The sequence below is a fragment of the Miniopterus schreibersii genome, assembly GCF_964146895.1.
Source record: "Miniopterus schreibersii genome assembly, chromosome: 6".
In the NCBI taxonomy this organism is placed as follows: domain Eukaryota; kingdom Metazoa; phylum Chordata; class Mammalia; order Chiroptera; family Miniopteridae; genus Miniopterus; species Miniopterus schreibersii.
Genome location: NC_138107.1, coordinates 13,367,647 through 13,387,421, shown reverse-complemented (window position 1 = coordinate 13,387,421; position 19,775 = coordinate 13,367,647). Strand labels below are relative to the sequence as shown.

The window sequence follows — 19,775 nt, the reverse complement described above, 5'->3', positions numbered from 1 at the left end:
AGGCGGCTGGGTGGCCCGACAGGGCACTTCCACACGACGGGCCGGTGCTCAGCGATGGACAGAGATGGGCTAACGAAGCCACGGAAAGACGCGGAGAACCCGCACGTGCGTATCGCTACGGGAAAGAGCTGCGTCCGAAAAGGCCACGTACCTTATGATTTTCTAACTACAGGACATTCTGGAAAAGGCAAAGTGAGAGAGCTGGTGGATGCCCGGGCCGGGCGGGAGGGGGGGAGGCATGTGTATGTAAGTGGGACGCGGGGATTATGATGAGACCAGCAGAACTATTCTGTGTGATACTGTAGGATGCGGTAGGGACATGAAATTATGCATTTGGCAAAGCCGCAGAGCCGCACAACCAAAGCGCCAACCCCAGTGTAAACGACGGGCTTCAGGAACGATGCTATATCCGTACCGGTCCATCCACTGAAACCCATGCACCGCGTCACCCCGAGAGAAGGGACACGGCTGGAGAAAATGGGAACTCTGTGCTTTCTGTTCAGCTCTCTTTATACGTCTAAAGCTGCTTTAGGAAATTAAGTTTATTAATAAAAATAATAAAAACGTACAGACTCACCAAGAGTCTGTATCTCCCTTTATACTATCTTTGTTTTCACAGTTTGGTGACAGAATTTCGACAGATGTTCAATCTGATGAATCCAGTTTGGTATTTTATTATTGTTTTAATTTGCACTTCCCTGTGTTCTACTCAGATTGGACATCTTTTCCACATTGTTGGACTTTTCAAGTTCCCTTCTTAGAATTTTTATTTATTGAATGACTTTTAGAGAGAGGAAGGGAGATGGAGAGGGGGAGAGAGAGAGAGAAATATGGGGGTGACACTATCTAACTGAGCTACTCAGTCAGGCCTCAAGTTTCCTTATTGTAGATCGTTTGCTCCAGTCTTCGGACCGTTTATCTGGTTGTTTATCATTTGATTGTGGAATTGTGGGAGTTTAAACACTTTGCTTCATTTTTTTTTTTTTTTTACCTTTTGCAAATATTGTCTCATAATCTGTTGTTTTTCAATTTGAATAATGATGTCTTTTGTCCATAGAAAGCTTTGTGGGGTTTTTTTGTTAATTCTCACCTGAGGATATTTTTCCCATTGATTTTTAGAGAGAGGAAGGAGGTGGGGGAGAGAAACATTGATGTGAGAGAGACACATTGATGGGTTGCCCCCCCCCGCATGCACCCCGACTGGGGCTGGGGATCGAACCTGTAACCCAGGTAGCCCACGCAGCGAAGGGTCACGGGTTCGATTTGCTGCATGGGGTAACACTCGAACCACTGGGCCACACTGGCCAGGGCTGTCCATAGAAAGTTTTCCATTTTGAAGGAGTCTGGCCTGGAAATGTGCTTCTGGGAGACACGGGATCTGAGCCAGACCTCCGCTCAAGCCCATGGCTCTGGCCAGTCTTGTCCTTCGCCCCTGATTCTCCAAGCTGGACCCGGAGTTCTCTGCCCCAGTACCCACAGAGGCTCCTTGGGGCATGTTTTGAAGCTGGCCGGCTTTATCTAATGGGATGTACATGGCTAAAGAGATTAGCGAGACGTCTCGTGGATCCCACTTTTAACCTGCAGCCTCGGGCTATCCCTTCGTGGCTGGGAAGGGAGCTGCAGAAACCACGCCGCCGCCGACTGGCCCCTCCACGAGCGGTGACTGCTGAGCCAGCGGGGGTCCCGGGCTAGGGGGCGTCAACATGGGCAGCCCCCGGAGCAGCTCCCTGCCGCTCGGCCTGTCTGCACCCTTCCCACGGCCCTGACTCTTCGGGCGGGCCCTGGGCTCGGCGAGGTCCCGAGTGGGAGCTGTGCCGCCGGAGGCTGCCCAGACCTCGCCCTGCAGGCATGGCGCTGCTGAAAATCCCATTTGACCAGAAGAAGCGGGTCAAGTTGGCCCAGGGGCTCTGGCTCATGAACTGGCTCTCGGTGCTGGCTGGCGTCGTGGTCTTCGGCCTCGGGCTGTTCCTGAAGGTGGAGCTCCGGAAGAGGAGCGACGTGATGAGTAACGCGGAGAGCCACTTCGTGCCCAACTCCCTGATAGGGGTGGGGGCGCTGGCCTGCGTCATCAACTCTCTGGCTGGCAAGGTCTGCTACGACGCCCTGGACCCTGCCAAGTATGCCGGGTGGAAGCCCTGGCTGAAGCCCTACCTGGCCGCGTGCGCCCTCTTCAATGCTGTCCTCCTGCTGGTGGCCCTCTGCTGCTTCCTCCTGCGGGGCTCCCTGGAGGGCGCCCTGGCCCAGGGGCTCAAGGACGGCCTGAAGTTCTACCGGGACACGGACACCCCCGGCCGGTGCTTCATGAAGAGAACCATCGACATGCTGCAGATCGAGTTCAAGTGCTGCGGCAACAATGGCTTTCGGGACTGGTTCGAGATCCAGTGGATCAGCAACCGCTACTTGGACTTTTCCTCCAAAGAAGTCAAAGAGTGAGTGGCGTCCGGTCCCGGGGCTGGGGCTATGTGGGGACGCAGAAGCCCAGGGTCTTTTCCTCCCCTTCGGGTGGTCTCTGGGCACAGCTCATTGCTGTGAATGGCGAGGCTGAATTCAGCTGGGCCTTACGGAATTGCCGATATTCTCACATTTTTGGCAACTTCATATGGCTCAACCTGATGTTTGGCTGTGGTGGGAGGGAGGTGCGGGGTTACATCCAAGCCGCTGGGATGGGGGTCCCGGGGTGGGAGAGCCGGTCAGGAACCGGTGTCCGCTTCGTACAGTGGAAACTCGGCGTATGTGGGGCACACGTTCTGAGAGGTTATTTGGCTGACTTGGCTCATTCACTCAGAGTACAAGGATTCAGTCCCAGAGGCTTAAACATCCTGGTTAGTTCCTTCGTTTTCCAGCCTTTGGACCCTGAGCATCTGCCTCAGTGTTTGTCCTTGGACGTGGTGGGAAGAGCAGAGGACAGGGCAGTCGGGAAGCTAGGCTGTGGTTTCGGCTCTGTTGTGAATTAGCTGGTGACCGTGGGGTAAGTCACTTGCCCTCTGGGCCGTCGCTTGCCCAACGTTTAAATAAAGACACTGAAATAATCTTGGAGGTCACCTGCCAGCTCGGTCTAGAGCCTGACGTACAGCAAGTGCTCATTAAAAGCTGACTTCTTAAATCCTGGCAGTGCAACACGGTTAAGAGTTTCTGAAGTGCTGGCATGTGTAAATGGAAAAGCCTGAGGTGGGAGGCCGGGAGGTGCAGGTGAGAAAGGGAATCCGGCCCTCTGAGCTGGGGAGGCGCATGTGAGCCGAGGCCGCACGCCGCCCTCCCAGCGCACCCACGGCCGGGTTGTTCTCCAGGGCCAGGGCAGCCTGCCCTGAGCCTCCTCTGTCAGCTCGGCCTGTCCCTGGCCAAGCGAGGGGTTCAGCTGATCACCGCGTGAGCTCTCCTGTAAGGCTGGTGAGTCCGAGGGGACGTGCACACAGGGTGTTGGGCACATTGGCAGCAGGGCATGGTTGAAGCCCAGGCACTACCACCACCAACCCCGGGAGGCTGCACTTCAGAAGGAAGGGAAGTCAGACTGAAGGCCACTGCTGGGATTTCATTTTCTCTGTGGGTGGGGATTACGGCTACAAATCCCCAGTCAAGGAGAGATTTGTAAATTGCTCACCCAGGAAGGGTGACAGGTCTGCAGGACAGCGCAAGGAGGCATGATCTGTGTTAGTTGCCCAGGAGGGTGTGCAGCCAGAGGGAAAGCAGAATTCCTGGGATGGGGCGGGGGAGGAGAGATGTTGATGGCAGGACCAGCCTTTGTGAGCTGAGGGGCCTTTCCTGTCAGTTGCCTTGATTGCCTTCTGCACAGGGTCAGTCCTCGGGGAGACTCTAAAATCTCTCTGTAATCCCCAAATCTCCTTCTGTTCCAGAGCAGAGAAATTCTCCAGGTTGTTCCAGTCCCGGTGGTCAGCATATCCAAATTTTCAGGCAAACATTAAGCTCAGTGCTCCACACCAACCTGTTTAGATTTAGAAAAAAAGTCTGTTACACAAAAAATACGGTGACAACAGCAAGAGAAACAAAGAGAGGACAAGAAATTCAAGTCAGATTCTCGTCCACGACTAAACATCACTAGCTTTAATTTTTTTCACACTTCATTCTAATCTTGTGAACATCTACATGATGACAGAGTGCAGCCAAGGTATAATTACAACTGAGTGTCCGTTTTGTAATTTGATAGTATAACCTTTGCAAAATGTTCAAAATGATCATTTCCCAGCATCACTGAGATGTAATTGACAAATAACATTGTGTAAGTTTAGTGTGTACCTTGTGCTGGTTTGATACATTTATATATTGCAAACCAGTCACCCCCACAGCCTTAGCCGACACCTTCATTATGTCACATAATTACCATTTCCTTTTTGTAGTGAGGACGGTTAAGACCTACTCTTAGCAACTTTTTTTCCCCCAGCTTTCAACTATATAAGAGTATTGTTAACTGTGGTCAGTGTGCTGCACATTCGATCCCCAGAACTTGTTCATCTTGTGATTGGAAGTTTGTGCACTTTGACCGACAGCTTCCCTTTGCCCCCAGCCCCTGGCAATTACCATGCTAATGTCTGTTTCTACCCATTCGGGTTTTTAGGTTCCACATGTAAGTGATATCAGACAGTCTCTGTCTAAAACGATTTGTTTGCTGGCTGCATAATATTCCACTGAACAAATGGACGCACCTAGGCAGGTTTAGGCTGTCATTTACTTCTGTTATAACTAACACTGGGATGGGCATCTTTGAGGCTCTTCTGTCTCTGTCTCTGTTTCTCCTCCCACTTCCCTTAGGCTAAATTTCTGGAACTGGAACTGTAGACCTGAAATCCTTTCTCCTTTCCAAAACCTCCAGTGACATCTCACCCGATAGGATCGCCTTGACAGACAGGAGCAGATCATTTCCCACAAACTTTAAGTTAATGAGGAGTGGGCGATACCCGGGAGCGAGGTGAGGCTCCTGGGGCCGTGCCCAGAAAGCTTTGTGGGGCTGGACTTGCCCGAGGGCCAGCACGAGCCCCGCCCTTACCTGCTGGGGGAAACAATGAGCAGAGGACTTTTCCCTTCCCCTCCAGGGACACTAACATTTCCTTCTGCTCACATTTTTTTTTTTTAAATCTTCACCCGAGAATATTTTTTCCATTGCTTTTCAGAGAGAGTGGAAGGGAGAGAGAGAGAGAGAGAGATTCATTGGTTGCCTCCTGCACCCTCCCCAACCAGGGCCAGGAATCGAGCCTGCAACTGAGGTAGGTGCCCTTGGCTGGAATCGAATCGGGACCCTTCGGTCTGTGGGCTGACGCTCTAACCACTGAGCCAAACCAGCTAGGGCCTTCTGCTCACATCTCGACTGCTTCACTTAGGAGGATTAAGTGTACCTGACAAAGCTGGCTCCCCAAAACAGAAAGTGCATTTACTTTCTTGAGATGCCAACGCCCTGAGAGGTGGGGAAGCATTTACCGTTTTCTGGCTTTTCTCAGCAGCATCCTCTGGGCTAGAACTGAGGCAACAGAGGCCAAGGGAAGCCGGGGTGAGGCCCAGCAGGAAGGCAGGGCCAGGGAGCAGCGTTATCTTTCATTAAGATGTTTTAAATTTTGTTTATTTATTTGTTTTAAAGGAAGGAGGGGGGGTGGGAAGGAGAGAGAGAAACGTCACCGATCAGTTGCCTCCTGCAGGGTTGAATGTGCCCTGACTGGGAATTGAACGTGTACCATGGATGACCCCCCAACGAACTGAGCCACGCCACAGGGGCCACCGAGATCTTTTTTTTAAAAGGAATTCTTCTTTTCCGTTTCCTTTTTCCCCCTCCCTGCCAAATTTGCTTGAACCAGCAAAGGCCTTGACCCTGAAGACTGGGGTGTGTGTGTGGGGGGGGGGGGGGGGTCGATCCCAGGAGCAATGATCTGCTCAAAGGGTCAGAAGTCTGGGAAAAAATGCACCAGGACCTGCCAGTGGCGCTGGTGCTAGGCGTGGGCAGAGTCTGGTGCCCATGACTTCTAGTCATTTCTTCGGGCTCTGCCCCTGGGGCACCTCTTTCCATTCGGTGCAATGCATACCTCGTTGGACTAGGCCTCACCCCCCAGTGTTTCCAGTCCAGCTCCCAGAGAAGCTGGGTTCCTGCTTGCATCCTGCGGGGTTCCCCGTACTTACCCCCCCCCCCCCCCATGGAGCTCCTGGCCTCAGCAATGCAGGGCTGGCTGGTTTTTGGAGATTTCTCAGGGGAATCTTTAAGACCAAGGACTGTTTCTGTTTCCTAAAGGCTCCTGATCTAAACAATGAGATCAGGTAGGAACCACTAGGGATTTTTAAAAGAAGAATTTACAGGCTCTCTGGCCCCCGTCCCAGTAGCCCTGGCGGCACCTAACCTCCAGCCCGCCCATCTCTAGGTCGCCAGGCAGTTTGCGAGGGGAAATGTCCTCGTTAGTCTGTAGAAAACTCTCCTGGTGGAGGTGGGGAAGCTGTAATTTTCTTAGGTGCTGTTATCTCTGTTTTATAGATGAGAGATCTGAGCCTCAGAGAAATTAAGGAACGGGCCTATGACTTCACAGCTGGAGGGGATTAGAATTTTTTAAAAAATAGCTTTATTGCCTTGGTCGGGTAGCTCGGGTGCCTGGAGTGTCGTCCAGATGCACCGAGGTTGTGGGTTCGATCTCTGGTCAGGGCCCGTACACGAAGCAACCGACGAATGCACAGGTCAGTGGAACGAATCAACGTCACTCTCCCCCTTCCTGTCTCTAAAGTCAATAAATTTAAAAAAACCCAGCTTTATTGAGCTATAACTGACATAACATACAACTCGCCCATTTAAAGCGGGCAACCCAACGGTTTCTGGTACATTCACAGAGCTGTGCAACCAACACCACCGTCAATTTCAGAACATCTCCACCACTGTGACGAGAAGCCCTGCAGCCTTTAGCTTCCGCTCGCCTGCCTCCCGGGGGCCCCCCCCCCCCCCCCCCCCGGTCTGGGCATCTCGTTTGAGTAGCATCCGTAATACTGTCCTTCGGGTCTGGCTTCTTTCGCTTAGCGTCACGCTCGGGGCTCACCCATGTTGCAGCATGTGCCAAGCTGCACTCGTTTTAGGGGTGAATGATAAACACCCCACTGTGTGGACAGCCAGGCTTTAACCCTGCTCCTCTGCTCTCCTGCGCCCGCTCTCTGGGGATGTTCAAGTGCGCCTGGCACAGACTCGGTGGTAAAAAAGATCTTTGTTTTCTGACTGAAACCTGGACTCTCCAGGCCACGTGGGGGGTGGGGGCAGGGCCTCAACCCCCTTCCTCTCGGGCTCCTCCCTTCCCTGCCCATGTCTTCCTCCAGGGGGACAGTGGGCGGTGTTGGCAGAGGTGATGCAGGCCCCAGAGGACACCTGTGGATTAGGTCTCAGATAATCAGGAGGCAGCCCAGGGAACCCGGAACGGGCTCTTGTGGCAAATGGGGGTGAGGGGGCTGGGCCCTCACCTCTCGCCTCTGTGTTTTCCGTCTCCCTCCCTCCCCAGCCTGGGGGAGGAGCTGAGTCCGGGAGCCTGGCCTCCCTCAGCAACCCCGAGTCTTACAGCAAGGTCTCCGGAGAGGATTTGTAGATCTCAACCAGTGTTCTCATTTTTTGCATTTTCAACTTTTATTACAGGAATTTCCCAGCATTCACTAACGCAGAGAGTATAGTGAATCCTGGGCGCCCACCGCCCAGCTTCAACCAACCTTCTGCCTTTCTGGTCTCATCAGCGCAAATCCTGGGCCTCCTTTCCCTTTGCCTGTAAATACTTTAGGAGCCATTTCGCAAGGAAGGTGGTTTTTCTTTTGTTTAACATAAGCACAATATTAATAATCTCAACAAAAGTAACATTAATATCATCTCATACCCAGACTCTGTTCAATATTCTCTGATTGTCTCAAAATGTCTTTTCCAGTTGGTTTGTTCAAATCAGGATCTAAACTGGGCCCACTCTGCACTCGGTTGCTTCTAAGTCTCTTCTCCTCTATAAAGTTACCTTTTTCTTTAAAATTTATTTAAAAAAAAATATTTTTATTGATTTGAGAGAGAGAGGAAGGGAGAGAAACATCGATTGGCTGCAGCCCAACTAGGGATGAACCCACGACCAGGGCGTGTGCCCTGACCGGGAATGGCACCAGGGACCTTCGGGTGCAGGGACAACGCTCAGCCGAGCCACACCGGCCACGGCAACAGTTAGCTTTTTTGTGCCTGGTGTGTCTTGGAGAAACTAGGCCATGTGTCCTGCAGAATCCCCCCTCCTGGAGTTGGGCAGCTGCAGGCGCGGGGTGAACTCTCGCTCGCTCTGTGTCCCTGTAAGCCAGCAGCAGGGCTGAGGTGTGACTGGACCGAGGTTCAGTTTGGGCAAAAACACTTCTGAGGGTGCTGCTCTGGGCATTGACTGCATCCCACCAGCAGGGACAGGAGGCCCTCGGCCTGCCTGTGACAATTCCTTTGATAGTTTCCTGTTTTCGGGATGAGCAGAGCGTCAGTGTTTTGGGGTGAGAGGCAGACATGAAGGAGCTCAGAGGCCTGGGCACCAGGAACTGCCAGCCACAGAGGCCTGGCCTGGGGCTCTCAGGCTGAGGGGAGGAGCTGGCACCAAGCTCTCTCACTTTACTGTCCTTCAAGGGGACCCGCTGGCTATAGGACCCGTTGGCTATAAAAATTGTTCTCTTCCTGAACAATTTATAAACACCTCAAGTCTAGACCTCGGCTAGAAGCTCCCTGAGGACAGGGCTGAGTCTCCGCTCAGACTGGGGCTCCCCGAGGGCAGGGCTGAGTCTCCGCTCAGACTGGGGCTCCCCGAGGGCAGGGCTGAGTCTCCGCTCAGACTGGGGCTCCCCGAGGGCAGGGCTGAGTCTCCGCTCAGACTGGGGCTCCCCGAGGGCAGGGCTGAGTCTCCGCTCAGACTGGGGCTCCCCGAGGGCAGGGCTGAGTCCCCCTCAGACTGGGGCTCCCTGAGGGCAGGGCTGAGTCTCCCCTCAGACTGGGGCTCCCTGAGGGCAGGGCTGCCTCCCCACTCAGACTGCTCCAAGGACAGGGCCGTGTCTCCCCTTTCTTATGTCCCCCTCACCACCTGCAGGACTTTATATTCTGTTACTACCCAAAAAAGACTGCTCAGAAACACTAATACCACGCCTGCTGTACACCGGGTGCTCTATGTGCATTATCCCATTTAATCTCCACCGCGGCCTGGTCAGGTACTTACACTGCCATTTCTCAGATGAGAAAACCGAGGCTCTGAGGCCGAGCCGCCAAGGTTCCAGAGTGCCGTGCAGCCAGCATCCCCTCGGGGGCTGACTCATCAGCAGTTACACTCCCGCCTCCCTCCTCTCCTCTGCGGTGCTCATTTCCACATGGCTTTCCTTATTGATTTATTGATTCACTGACTAAATTATGTTGGTTTCTCCAGGAAAACTCTGACATGATGATCTCCCCGGGCCATGTGGCTTGGCCATGGGAGAGTGGGCCAGAACACAGGCCTTATCTTAATCGAGACGAGACTCTCTCGAGCCCTGAGCAGGGCGAGATTTGCAGCCCGGGAAACACTCTGATATAAATAGCCAGCTCTCTCCCTAAGGAGCAATCTTTGCCTGGCTTTGTCTTAAGAGGGTGAGTGGGGCCTTAATCTGTGGTTGGAACCAGGGCAAGCACTGAGTAAGTAAGACGATGCTTCTGGGGAGAGGGAAGGCTAGTTCCAGAGGTGTGACCCCAAGAGGACCCAGGCTGCGGGCCCTGGGAAGCCCCAACCTCCAAGCCAGGCCTGCCTCCCCCCATGCTGACCTGGCCCTGTCCTCAGGAAGCCGTCTGCGGGGAGCCACAGCCCTGCCCTCAGGGAGCCCCGGTGTGATGGAGACAGTTTCCCCGTGTAGGGTGGCTTCACGGGGGGTTGGTGAGGTGAGGGGGAGATGGCGGCTGTCCGGAAGGCCAGCTGCAGGTAGCAGCTCAGAGCCTCTACTGGCCTCAGCCCACAAACCTGCAGGCCTGACCCTCACCTCAGATACCAGGCAGGTCTGCAGGCTTCCACTTCCTGTGCGGCTGTGGGTGAGGCCCTGCCCTGCTTTGGGCCCACTTCCTCCTCTGCAGAACCTGGTGGTTTGCAAAGCCCCGGGGAGACGCCCGTAAGTGGGGAGGGATGGACATTCTCTGAGGGCCTAGGTCAAGTGCATTCCTTGCACGGTCTTATTTACACCTCCCACAGCCCCCACCTCCCACAGTTCTGGAGAGATGAGCCAAATGCTGCTCACAAGTATGAGGTCTGCCCTCAGTCTGCACTGAAGACTGGCCTTTCCACGGGGTCACTGGGAATGGCCCAGGTGGGATACTGTGCTGGTGGGAGTGGGCTCAAGGGGCAGCTCGCAGGTCAGGGGGAGGGATGAGCAGCACTGAGTCGGGATACCCTGGTCTCGAGGAGATCGTGTTGGGGTGGTCTTGGGAGAGAGGCCACTGTCTGCTCAGCTGTGCTGGGGCTGCTGCCCCTCAAGAACCGGGCAGTCTGTGCTCACGTGCACTCAGCAGGGTTGCCGCGAGAACTTCTGTGGGCCAACAAATGCCTAACAGCCCCACTGTGGCTGGCGAGCCGTGTTCTCACAGAAGGCACTCACAGCTTCTTCTTCATAGTTGGCAGAGCCCATGCCACCCACTCAACAGTGTCTGTCCCCAGCAATGTGATGCCACATTGTCACAGCTGCTCCCTGAGAGCGAATGAAGGCTCTGCTCTAACCCCGCCCACCCCAGGCCCATGAGCCCGTGCTCACTGCTCACTCCGTACCAGGCACTCTTTTAAGCCTTTTTACACGTATCCCGATATGAGCCTTATGTCAACTCCATTTTACAGCTGAGGAAGCTGAGGTCAGAGGTCAGGGAACTTGTCCAGAGGGATGAACCGGGAGTAAACCCAGGCAATCCTGCTCTTATCAGCTGGACTGCCTGTCACCCAGGGCCACCCATTCCTTGGACAGTGGGTCTTGTCCATGAAGTAGAGATCATTATAGAAATATGACCAAGGACTATTCTGAAACCAAGGAGGCCACATTGTACAGAGCTTTCTTAAAGTCTTCATCATAATGGACAGCAAAAGACAGTTCACTGAAAAGGAATCACAAATGGATCTTTTCTTTACAGTCTCAAGTTTTTTTTTCAGTTTTGAGAATATTTTTTCCATTGCTTTTCAGACAGAGTGGAAGGGGGCTGAAGGCGGGGGGTGGGGGGGAAGGAGAGAAGGAGAGAGAGAAGGAGAGGGAGGGAGGAACACCGATATGAGAGAGACACATCAATTGGTTGCCTCCCGCACGTGCCCTGACCAGGGCCTGGGATCGAGCCTGCAACCGAGGCACGTGCCCTTGGCCGGAACTGAACCTGGGACCCTTCAGTTTGTGGGCTGACGCTCTCACCACTGAGCCAAACTGGGCAGGGCAGTCTCAAGTTTTATCAAGTAAAAATATGAATGAGTCATAGATTTGGGTGTCATCCTTGCACAGGGGCCATGCTAATCTCTGTATGGTTCCAATTTTAGTCTATGTGCTGACAAAGTGAGTACCACACTTGGCTCTTCAACATATTGAGAAAAATGGAAATTAAAACAACCCAAGATACTATTTTTTTTAAATCCTTACCTGAGGATATGTTTTCCTTTTTATTTTGAGAGGGAGCAATAGAGAGAGAAAGGCATCAATGAGAGAGAGAAATATCGATGGTTGCCTCCCATACCTGCCCTAACCAAGGACTGAACCCAAAACCTGGGCATGTGCCCTGACCAGGAATTGAACCCACAACCTTTTGGTGCACAGGACGACACTCCAATGAACTGAGCCACCCAATAGGATCTGAAATACTGTTTTTCATGGATCTGCTTTCATTTATCTACCATCTATCAAACCTGTGAGGGTTTGGCTATGGGGGGCAGGCTCTCTCAAGAGTGGCTGGTGGGGCGAGTGCCGGGCCCCGAGGAGAAATACAGAAGAGGTCTGGTGTGATCACAGACGGACCCGCCCTCTGGTGCAGGAATGCACCTTCTAGGAATCTACCTTCCAGATAGATTCATATGCAGGACGACCCACGTGCATGTTCGTATTAACTGGAGACTGGGAACCCCAAAGGTGCACCAGGAGGAACCACACAGTACCCCATGAACCATCTGCACAGTGGGGACACCATGCAGCTCACTGGAAACCTGAGAACACTCCCCACTGACATATGAAACATCTGTAAGGCATTGTTAAAGGGAAAAAGAACCGTTTGAGACAGTATGTATATAATGCTGCCACCTGGGTAAATAAAAAAAGCAAGCGAGGCAGGAAGGAAAGAACATTTACAGAACCTGTGTTCGCTGGTCCCTGCGTGACACCTCTCTGGAGGGACAGATACGGTGGCCACAGTGGGGGGACTGGAAGCCCAGGGACAAGAATGAGGGGAGACTTCTATTGCATGGAGATTATGCTTAGAAGGTAAACATGAAAATCTATTATATTTTCTTTATTTGTAATTTTCCTTTATTAATTTATTTACTTTAGAGAGAGAGAGGAAGGGGGAGAGAGAGAAACACCAACCTGCTGTCCCACTTACGTACGCGTCACTGGCTGATCTTGTGTGTGCCCAGACTGGGGATCAAACGCAGCCTCGGTGCATCAGGGCGGTGCTCTAACCAACAGAGCTACCCGGCCAGGGCGAACATCGTTTTTTCGAGTATAATTATGTTGATGAACACTGTTGAGAACAATTTCTATTTTAAACAATTACAGGCTTTCTGTTCTGGAGTAGTAACAGTTTGCTATTATGGGATGCGCTGTTCATGTGCAACTTAAAAAAACACCTTTTTACTCATGATAACAGGCACACAGTCAGGTGAGCAAATCTTAAGTGTGCAGCTCGATGGTCCTGACACAGAAAGACCTGGGTAACTTCACTCAGGTCAGGCAGAACATACCCAGCCCGCCTGATGGAGGGGAGACCTTTCACTATAAACATGTCTCCTCCTCTTGAATTCTAAACCCACATGAACATATAGTGTGCACTAACCAAATATATGCATAAGTGTAGAAATGCAAAAGTTATGCGGGCTGCATCCTTCAGGTGAGTAAGGAGCTACCACCTGGTTGGATGAAGTTCGTGTGAACGGTGAGCGAACAGTGAGCAAAGTGAGGGCAAGGACCGTGCCTGTCTCGGGCCTCATCCCTTGCACAGGCCATGAAACATCTATTGAGAAGAATGATCTGGCCAGAGGGAGTCTTGGTGCCCAGTGACCTGAACGGGGGAGATGAAGTTGGAAAGGGGGCTGGAGGCTAAAGTCTATGGCCATGAATACAAGGCAGAGCCCTGTGCCACGGTCACAGCCTGTCCTGTTGCTCCTAGCTGCCTCCATGGTTTTAAGAAATTGCTGCACGCCAGGGAGGCTGGATGACCTCGACACATTTACTTGCTTCTTAATTTATCATCTGTCTCAACCCTCTAGAACATAAGCTCCAGGAAGGCAGGGGCATTGTCTCTCTGGGGTCACTGCTCCTTATTGAGAGTGCTAATAAATTAATATTATTGGTGGGGGATGGGAGAAACTGGCAGCTGGTGAAAAGTTCGAGAGGCCCCTCTCAAGCGGTTTGTTTCTCCTCCAGTCGAATCAAGAGCAACGTGGATGGGAGGTACCTGGTGGACGGTGTCCCCTTCAGCTGCTGCAACCCCAACTCGCCCCGGCCCTGCATCCAGCACCAGCTCACCAACAACTCGGCGCACTACAGCTATGACCACCAGACGGAGGAGCTCAACCTGTGGGTGCGAGGCTGTAGGGCCGCCCTGCTGAGCTACTACAGCAGCCTCATGAACTCAATGGGTGCCGTCACGCTCCTTGTCTGGCTCTTTGAGGTAGGCTCCTGGCCTGGGGTGGGGAGCAGGGGAAAAGGGAGCCACCTGCCCCATTTGGATTTAAAGGGGTGCAGCTGGGCCCGGAGCACATGCCTCCGTCCTCGGAACCAGCCCTCTGCCTGGCTGTGGGTCCGGAAGGCCAAGGTTTGAACCCCAACACCTCCACTTCCCTTTTGTTTGTTCCTGTCCTATTGCTTAGAAAATAACTTACTGCCCTAGCCCGTTTGGCTCAGTGGTTAGAGCGTCGACCTGCGGACTGAAGGGCCCTGGGTTCATGTCCAGCCAAAGGCATGTGCCTCGGTTGCAGGTTCGATCCCTGGCCCTGGTTGGGGTGAGTGCGGGAGGCAACCAATCGATGTGTCTCTCACATCGATGTTTCCCTCTCTTTCTCCCCCCCTTCCACTTTCTCTGAAAAGCAATGGAAAAAATAACCTCGGGTGAAGATTACAAAAAAAAAAAAAAAAAATAGAATAACTTACTAAGGTGAAAATCATAGGACATAAAATTAACCATTTTGAAATGAACAACCCAGTGGCACTTAGGAAATTCACAATGTTGTGCCACCACCACCACCTCTATCTAGTTTCCAAACACTTCCATCACCCCCAAAGAAAACTTCATACCAATTAAGCAGTCATTCCCCAATCCCCCCAACCCTGAGCCCCAGGCCGCCTCCAATCTGTGGTCTGTACTTGTGGAGTTACCTATTCTGGGCATTTCATATAAATGGAGTCATATACTAGATGACCTTTTGTGTCTGGCTGCTTTCATTCTGCATGTTTTAGAGGTTCATGTTTTAGAGGTTCACCCTGTGCCCCCACTTTTTGGTCTGTGATCTTGGAAAGTTACTTAACCTCTTTGTTATATGGAGCTGACAGAACTTAGCTCTGGGATCACTGGGAAGCAACAGGAGAAAATAGGTTTGGGTGGACATTCAGTAAATGGGAGCTGCTTGAATTCGAGCTTCTCTCGAGATGTCGGTTGCCACCAACCTGTTATTCTAATTATTTGTGGCTTCATCTTATCTCAACTGTAAGGCTTAATTCCTCTCTGTAGCTACAGGGCTTGGAGTGTAGCAAGCCCTCAGTGAAGGCTGAATTCATTTATTGAACAGATTTCGCAAACCCACCTTGCTCTGGGCGCTGTCCCGGGTGCTGAACGAGAGCGCGCACTAGTGAGGGGTAGACTAAGGTGGCACAGAGGGTGACTGGGGCTCCTGCTTTGAGCTGACAGCAGAAAATCCAGACTCCAAATTCCAAATGTACAAAATTAGAAACATTACGTGGGGAAGCTTTCCATCAGAGAGGAGTCACTGAAAGGTTCCTTTAAGTAAGTCTCTCAGTGCTATGGAAATTCTCATGTAGCTGTGTCCTTGGCTGATACCCCACCAACTCACCACGTGACACTAGAGCGACTGTACTCCTCGGGGGTGGGGCGGGGACGAGGGCTTCTTTAATGCTGAGGCAGAGTCTTGGGAATGAGTGCACAGAGTTAGGGGAGAAGCATACTGCTAGAAGGTTGGAACTCCACTGGCCGCCTCTCAGTGAACCACCTTCCCTGGAATCCACCTACTGTGTAAGAGGAGAGCCAGCTCATTGTGGACGGGGGCTGAATACGCCTGGCTTTTACTGGAGGCCTTTAGTGGGCAGAGCTTTGTAACGGGCACGAGGGTGGCTGGGTTAAGATAGGGTTCTGCCCCGAGCCTTGCCCTCCCAGGCTTCACAATCCAGTTAGGAGATGACATCTAACTCATGAACCTAAGGGAGAGCCATTACCAAGTGCAAAACTCCTAGTGCAGCAGTGGGCCTCCTTCAGAGAGCAGGAGGGGGTCACAGTGGGAACATGCACACAGGGAGGACTTTCAGGAAGAGGTACGTTTTTCTACTGTATTAAACTTTCAATTGACAGTAACAATAACAAAAACTTACAACTCTCTGGCTGTTGTCATCTACTACCATAATTATAAAATGCCCCCAGAGCAGCCATTTTCAACCTTTTTCATCTCACGGCACGAAAACTAATCATTAAAATTCTGCAGCACACCGAAAAAATTTTTTGCCAATCTGACGAAAAAATAGGTATAATTTTGATTTATTTACAATGGATAGCTATTGTTGTGTTGGCTGTTGTTGTATTTTTATTTGACTATCTAAGGGAAAAGAGGTCAGTGCCCCTGACTAAATAGCCAGGTATTGCATGTTTTATAAATTCTTGCGGCGCGCGGGTTGAAAATCGCTGCCCCAGAGCATTCATTTAGCAGATGTTTACTGAGGCTCTCCCACCAGCCAGTGCTGTTCCAGGGGCTGGGACACTGAGTGAACAAGATGGGTCAGGGTCACCCCTGCCCTCAGGGGGCAGACATTCTCCATTAGCTGGCCTTGTCCTCTCAGAGTTGGCTATACCCTAAAAGGGGAAGCATAAGAGCAAACCAGGACTTTATGTAGAAACATGTGGCTAACCCAATACACTAGACAACTGAAAACAATACTCACCATGCTGACTAATAACCGATTACAGCTGACACTTCTCTTCGCCCTCACTGTGCACCAGGTGCCACGTTCTACACACTGAAGTGTCACAGCACACACACAGGGCAGGCGACACTTCATCTGAAAATCCGCAAACCAGATGAGTGAACAGAAGTTTCTTCGTCCCATGGCTGGCCAAGTGCCAGAGCTGGGATCGGACCCTGGGCATTCTGGCACCAGGGTCTGCCCCAGTGACTGCCAGTGACCAGATCCAAACAAATCACCCACTCACTCCCACACCACTGAAGAGAACGGAAGTAGAGGAAACCACATAGCATACTGTATGCAGAAGAGGAGGTCACTTTTTAATTCCTCCCAGGAAATAGTTACTGAATACTCAGTATGTGCCAAACAATGTGCTAGGAACTGGGGCGGCGGGGAGGGGGGAGGGAGGAGGGGAGGCAGGAGAAGGAGCCCAGGCCTAATGCCCTCAGGACAGGAGTGATCGGAGAGGGAGGGGAGGGAGACCGAGGAGCAGGGATGCACACCAAGGGCTGAAGCTGTATTAACAGGTGGATGTGGAGAGGAACAACGTTCTAGGCATAGAAAATAGCAAATGGTACAGGCTGGGGAAGAGAAAGGTTGAGGTGTCGCAGGATCCCAAGAAGCGCCAGGTGGCTGGAAAGGGAGAGGGGCAGGAACGAGACTTGATAGGGGCAGTTATCTTGAGAGCCCGGGCCAGGCTGGGGTGGGCAGGCCCTCACCAGTGGGACTCATCAGAGCCCGTGTCATTTGATAGGCCCGGTAATGAACAGGCCAGTGGCTCCCATGGTTTCCTGACAGCCCCAACCGCCAGCTCCTTCCCCCAGATCTCCTCTAAGTCTCCTCTCCACCCACCAGGTGACCATCATGACTGGGCTGCGCTACCTACACACGGCACTGGAAAGCGTGTCCAACCCCGAAGACCCTGAGTGTGACAGTGAGGGCTGGCTGCTGGAAAAGAGCTTGCCGGAGACGTGGAAGGCCTTTCTGGAGAGCTTGAAAAAGCTGGGAAAGAACAACCAGGTGGAGGCCGAAGGCGCAGACGCGGGCCAGGCCCCAGAGGCTGGCTGATGGCCCCAGGCCAGGGTCCCCTCCGTCCTGAACACTGAGAAGTAGTGGACTCCCAAGAAATGCGGATACCCCCTCTCGTCCAATCTGAATCTTCCAAGGAGGGTGGCAATCTCACACAGACTGTCCCTGATTGAAAGTTTAGGGCCCCTAAAAGCATCTGGCAAACATTTGTTGAATGACTCAAAATATGAATGAGCCCCCCTCAGGCCTACTGCTCCAGGATATGGCCTCATGGTGGCCTCAGGGGATCTCTTGGGATCACTATGCCTACACCCTCTCTCTCTCTCAGTGGCCGAATTCATTTCCACCCTGAGGCTACTGGCCACGCCTGAGGGCTGCTTCCCTTTGAGTTTGCAATTATGAGGTCCAATATGCTTCATTCTTTATTCAAAGCATCACTAGGTGCATAAGCACAGGAGTCTGGAAAATGTACTGGCCATGTAGTCATTTTTAAGACAATGCCAAGATTGACAGGTCAGTCATTTTACTTAGTGGCAGAAGGTGGGGGGACAGCTATACTCTTCTAAGAGTAATGGATTCTCCAAAGCAGTAAGGGCTCAAAAGAGGAATCCTTCATCATGGGGCAAGAGAACTTAAAGACAGAGGATTGTCCCCCCTCCCCAAATGCAGTTAAAGGCCTGCTTCCGTCTCGCTCATGTGCCCTCACTTAGCCAGGAGTGAGCCATGGGCTCAGGAAATTGTCATGTTCCAGCAACGTGCCACCCCGAGGGGTCTGGGCGAGCTCCTCTGGCTCGCCTGTGGAGCACTGGGAGAGATGGCTGGGCTTCTGTGGGAGAGCAGCAACCACCAGGAAGGAACCGGCCTCACCCCCACGTTAGCCCCCATGGGCAACACTGTCTACAGTGGAGGGCAGAGTCCTTGGGGAGCTTCTTCCTGTTTCTATCCCCAGCCAGCCATCCTTCAAATACTTCAAAGCAGTATTTCTGGAATGCCTCTGCATTAAAGAAGATTCTTCGAGACAGCCCATCTTCCTGAGCTAGCGACTGCAACAGAAGTTTTCAGCTCCTTCAGGAGAAAGAGAGAAAGGAAGCTTTTTTAGTTGAAGGAGAGAATGATTTCATTGTCGTCCTGAGTTTTCAGAGTGGAGAAAACAAGACTTTTGGTGCTGCCTGGGGTTTGTTCTAGGGTTCTAATTCTCCCAGTCTTAAGACTGGTCAAAGATGTTTGGACACTGTCAGACTTTGGCCCCAGGTTTAATTTGACTTCTGAGTCTCCTTGAGACCAAGGTCCACATTGCAAATGCTGAGGGAGTTAGCACCTCTGACGAGGGTCCCGGAGCCCTCTTCCCTCTCAGGAGTGCTGAGAATCATCGTGAAAATGCTGCTCTAGGCCAGATGTGTAACTATGCTGTTAACAGCTGTACAATAGACATTAAAAATTATATTGTATGAAAACTACTTTTGTGTATAGTATGTAAATGCCTGTCTCAGCTCATTCCACAGCATGTGTCGTAGGATCCCCAACTCAACCTATTTTAAAATTTTATTTATTTTTAATATATTTTTATTGATTTCAGAGGGAGATACAGAATCATCAATGATGAGAGAGTCATCATTGATTGGCTGCCTGCTGCAGGATGGAGCCCGCAACCCGGGCGTGTGCCCTGACCGGGAATCGAACTGTGATCTCCTGGATCCTAGGTTGATGTTGAACCACTGAGCCATGCTGACCAGGCTCTACCTAGTATTTTTTTTAAATAAAACCAAACTTGACACTAAAAGGAAGCATTGTTAATGATCAGGGTAGCTGTGTTTCAACAGCATGGAGTCACCTCCTTCCCTTTTGCTCTCTTACCTGCAAGAACAGTGACTATCAGTTTATCCAAATAATCTTAACATTTTGCTAGTCTGGACCAGAGCTGCATTTATCTAATATTTTACTATGCAGTATCTTAATTTAGTCATTTAAGTAAAAATTCCAAAGCACTCCCTCCCCTGCCCCACTCTGGTCAAAACGTATTTCCCCAAACAGGGAAATATGAGTCTCGACAGGGCCAGGTTATAGAGCAGATATAAGCAACCTCAGGATTTGAGGACCAAGGACTAACTGACCCTCCAATAATTATCACCAGTTGGTTCACACCAGCCTTAAGGTGAGTTGCATTTTAACAGGGAGCCGAAGCTGCCAGATAAAACTGGCCCATCTCTTTTGGTCATTGACCAGTACTCATCAGGTCTCTGGTACCAGGTTCTTCCTAGTGTCTAACTTCAGTCTTTCCTTGGGCCAGTGCAAATTCATTTCACCCAAGGGACTCCAAGTTTTCAAAGTCCTGCCGGCCTAGCCCTGGGATACGGTGAGGTAGACAGTGCCTTAGGACTTCTACTTTTAAAATTCTTACTCCACCGTGAAGAAGTAGGTAA

General features: G+C 51.7%; 1 protein-coding gene across 1 annotated transcript; it reads left to right on the top strand.

The window, feature by feature from the left end:
- Positions 1-1,848: 1,848 nt before the first annotated feature.
- On the top strand, positions 1,849-17,394 carry PRPH2 (peripherin 2; the record flags this gene model as incomplete). The annotated part of the gene is made up of 3 exons (XM_081140849.1): positions 1,849-2,429; positions 13,567-13,813; positions 17,182-17,394. The coding sequence occupies 3 exons, from the start codon at positions 1,849-1,851 to the stop codon at positions 17,392-17,394; spliced, it is 1,041 nt and encodes a 346-aa protein (XP_080996975.1).
- Between the last annotated feature and the right edge of the window lie 2,381 nt (positions 17,395-19,775).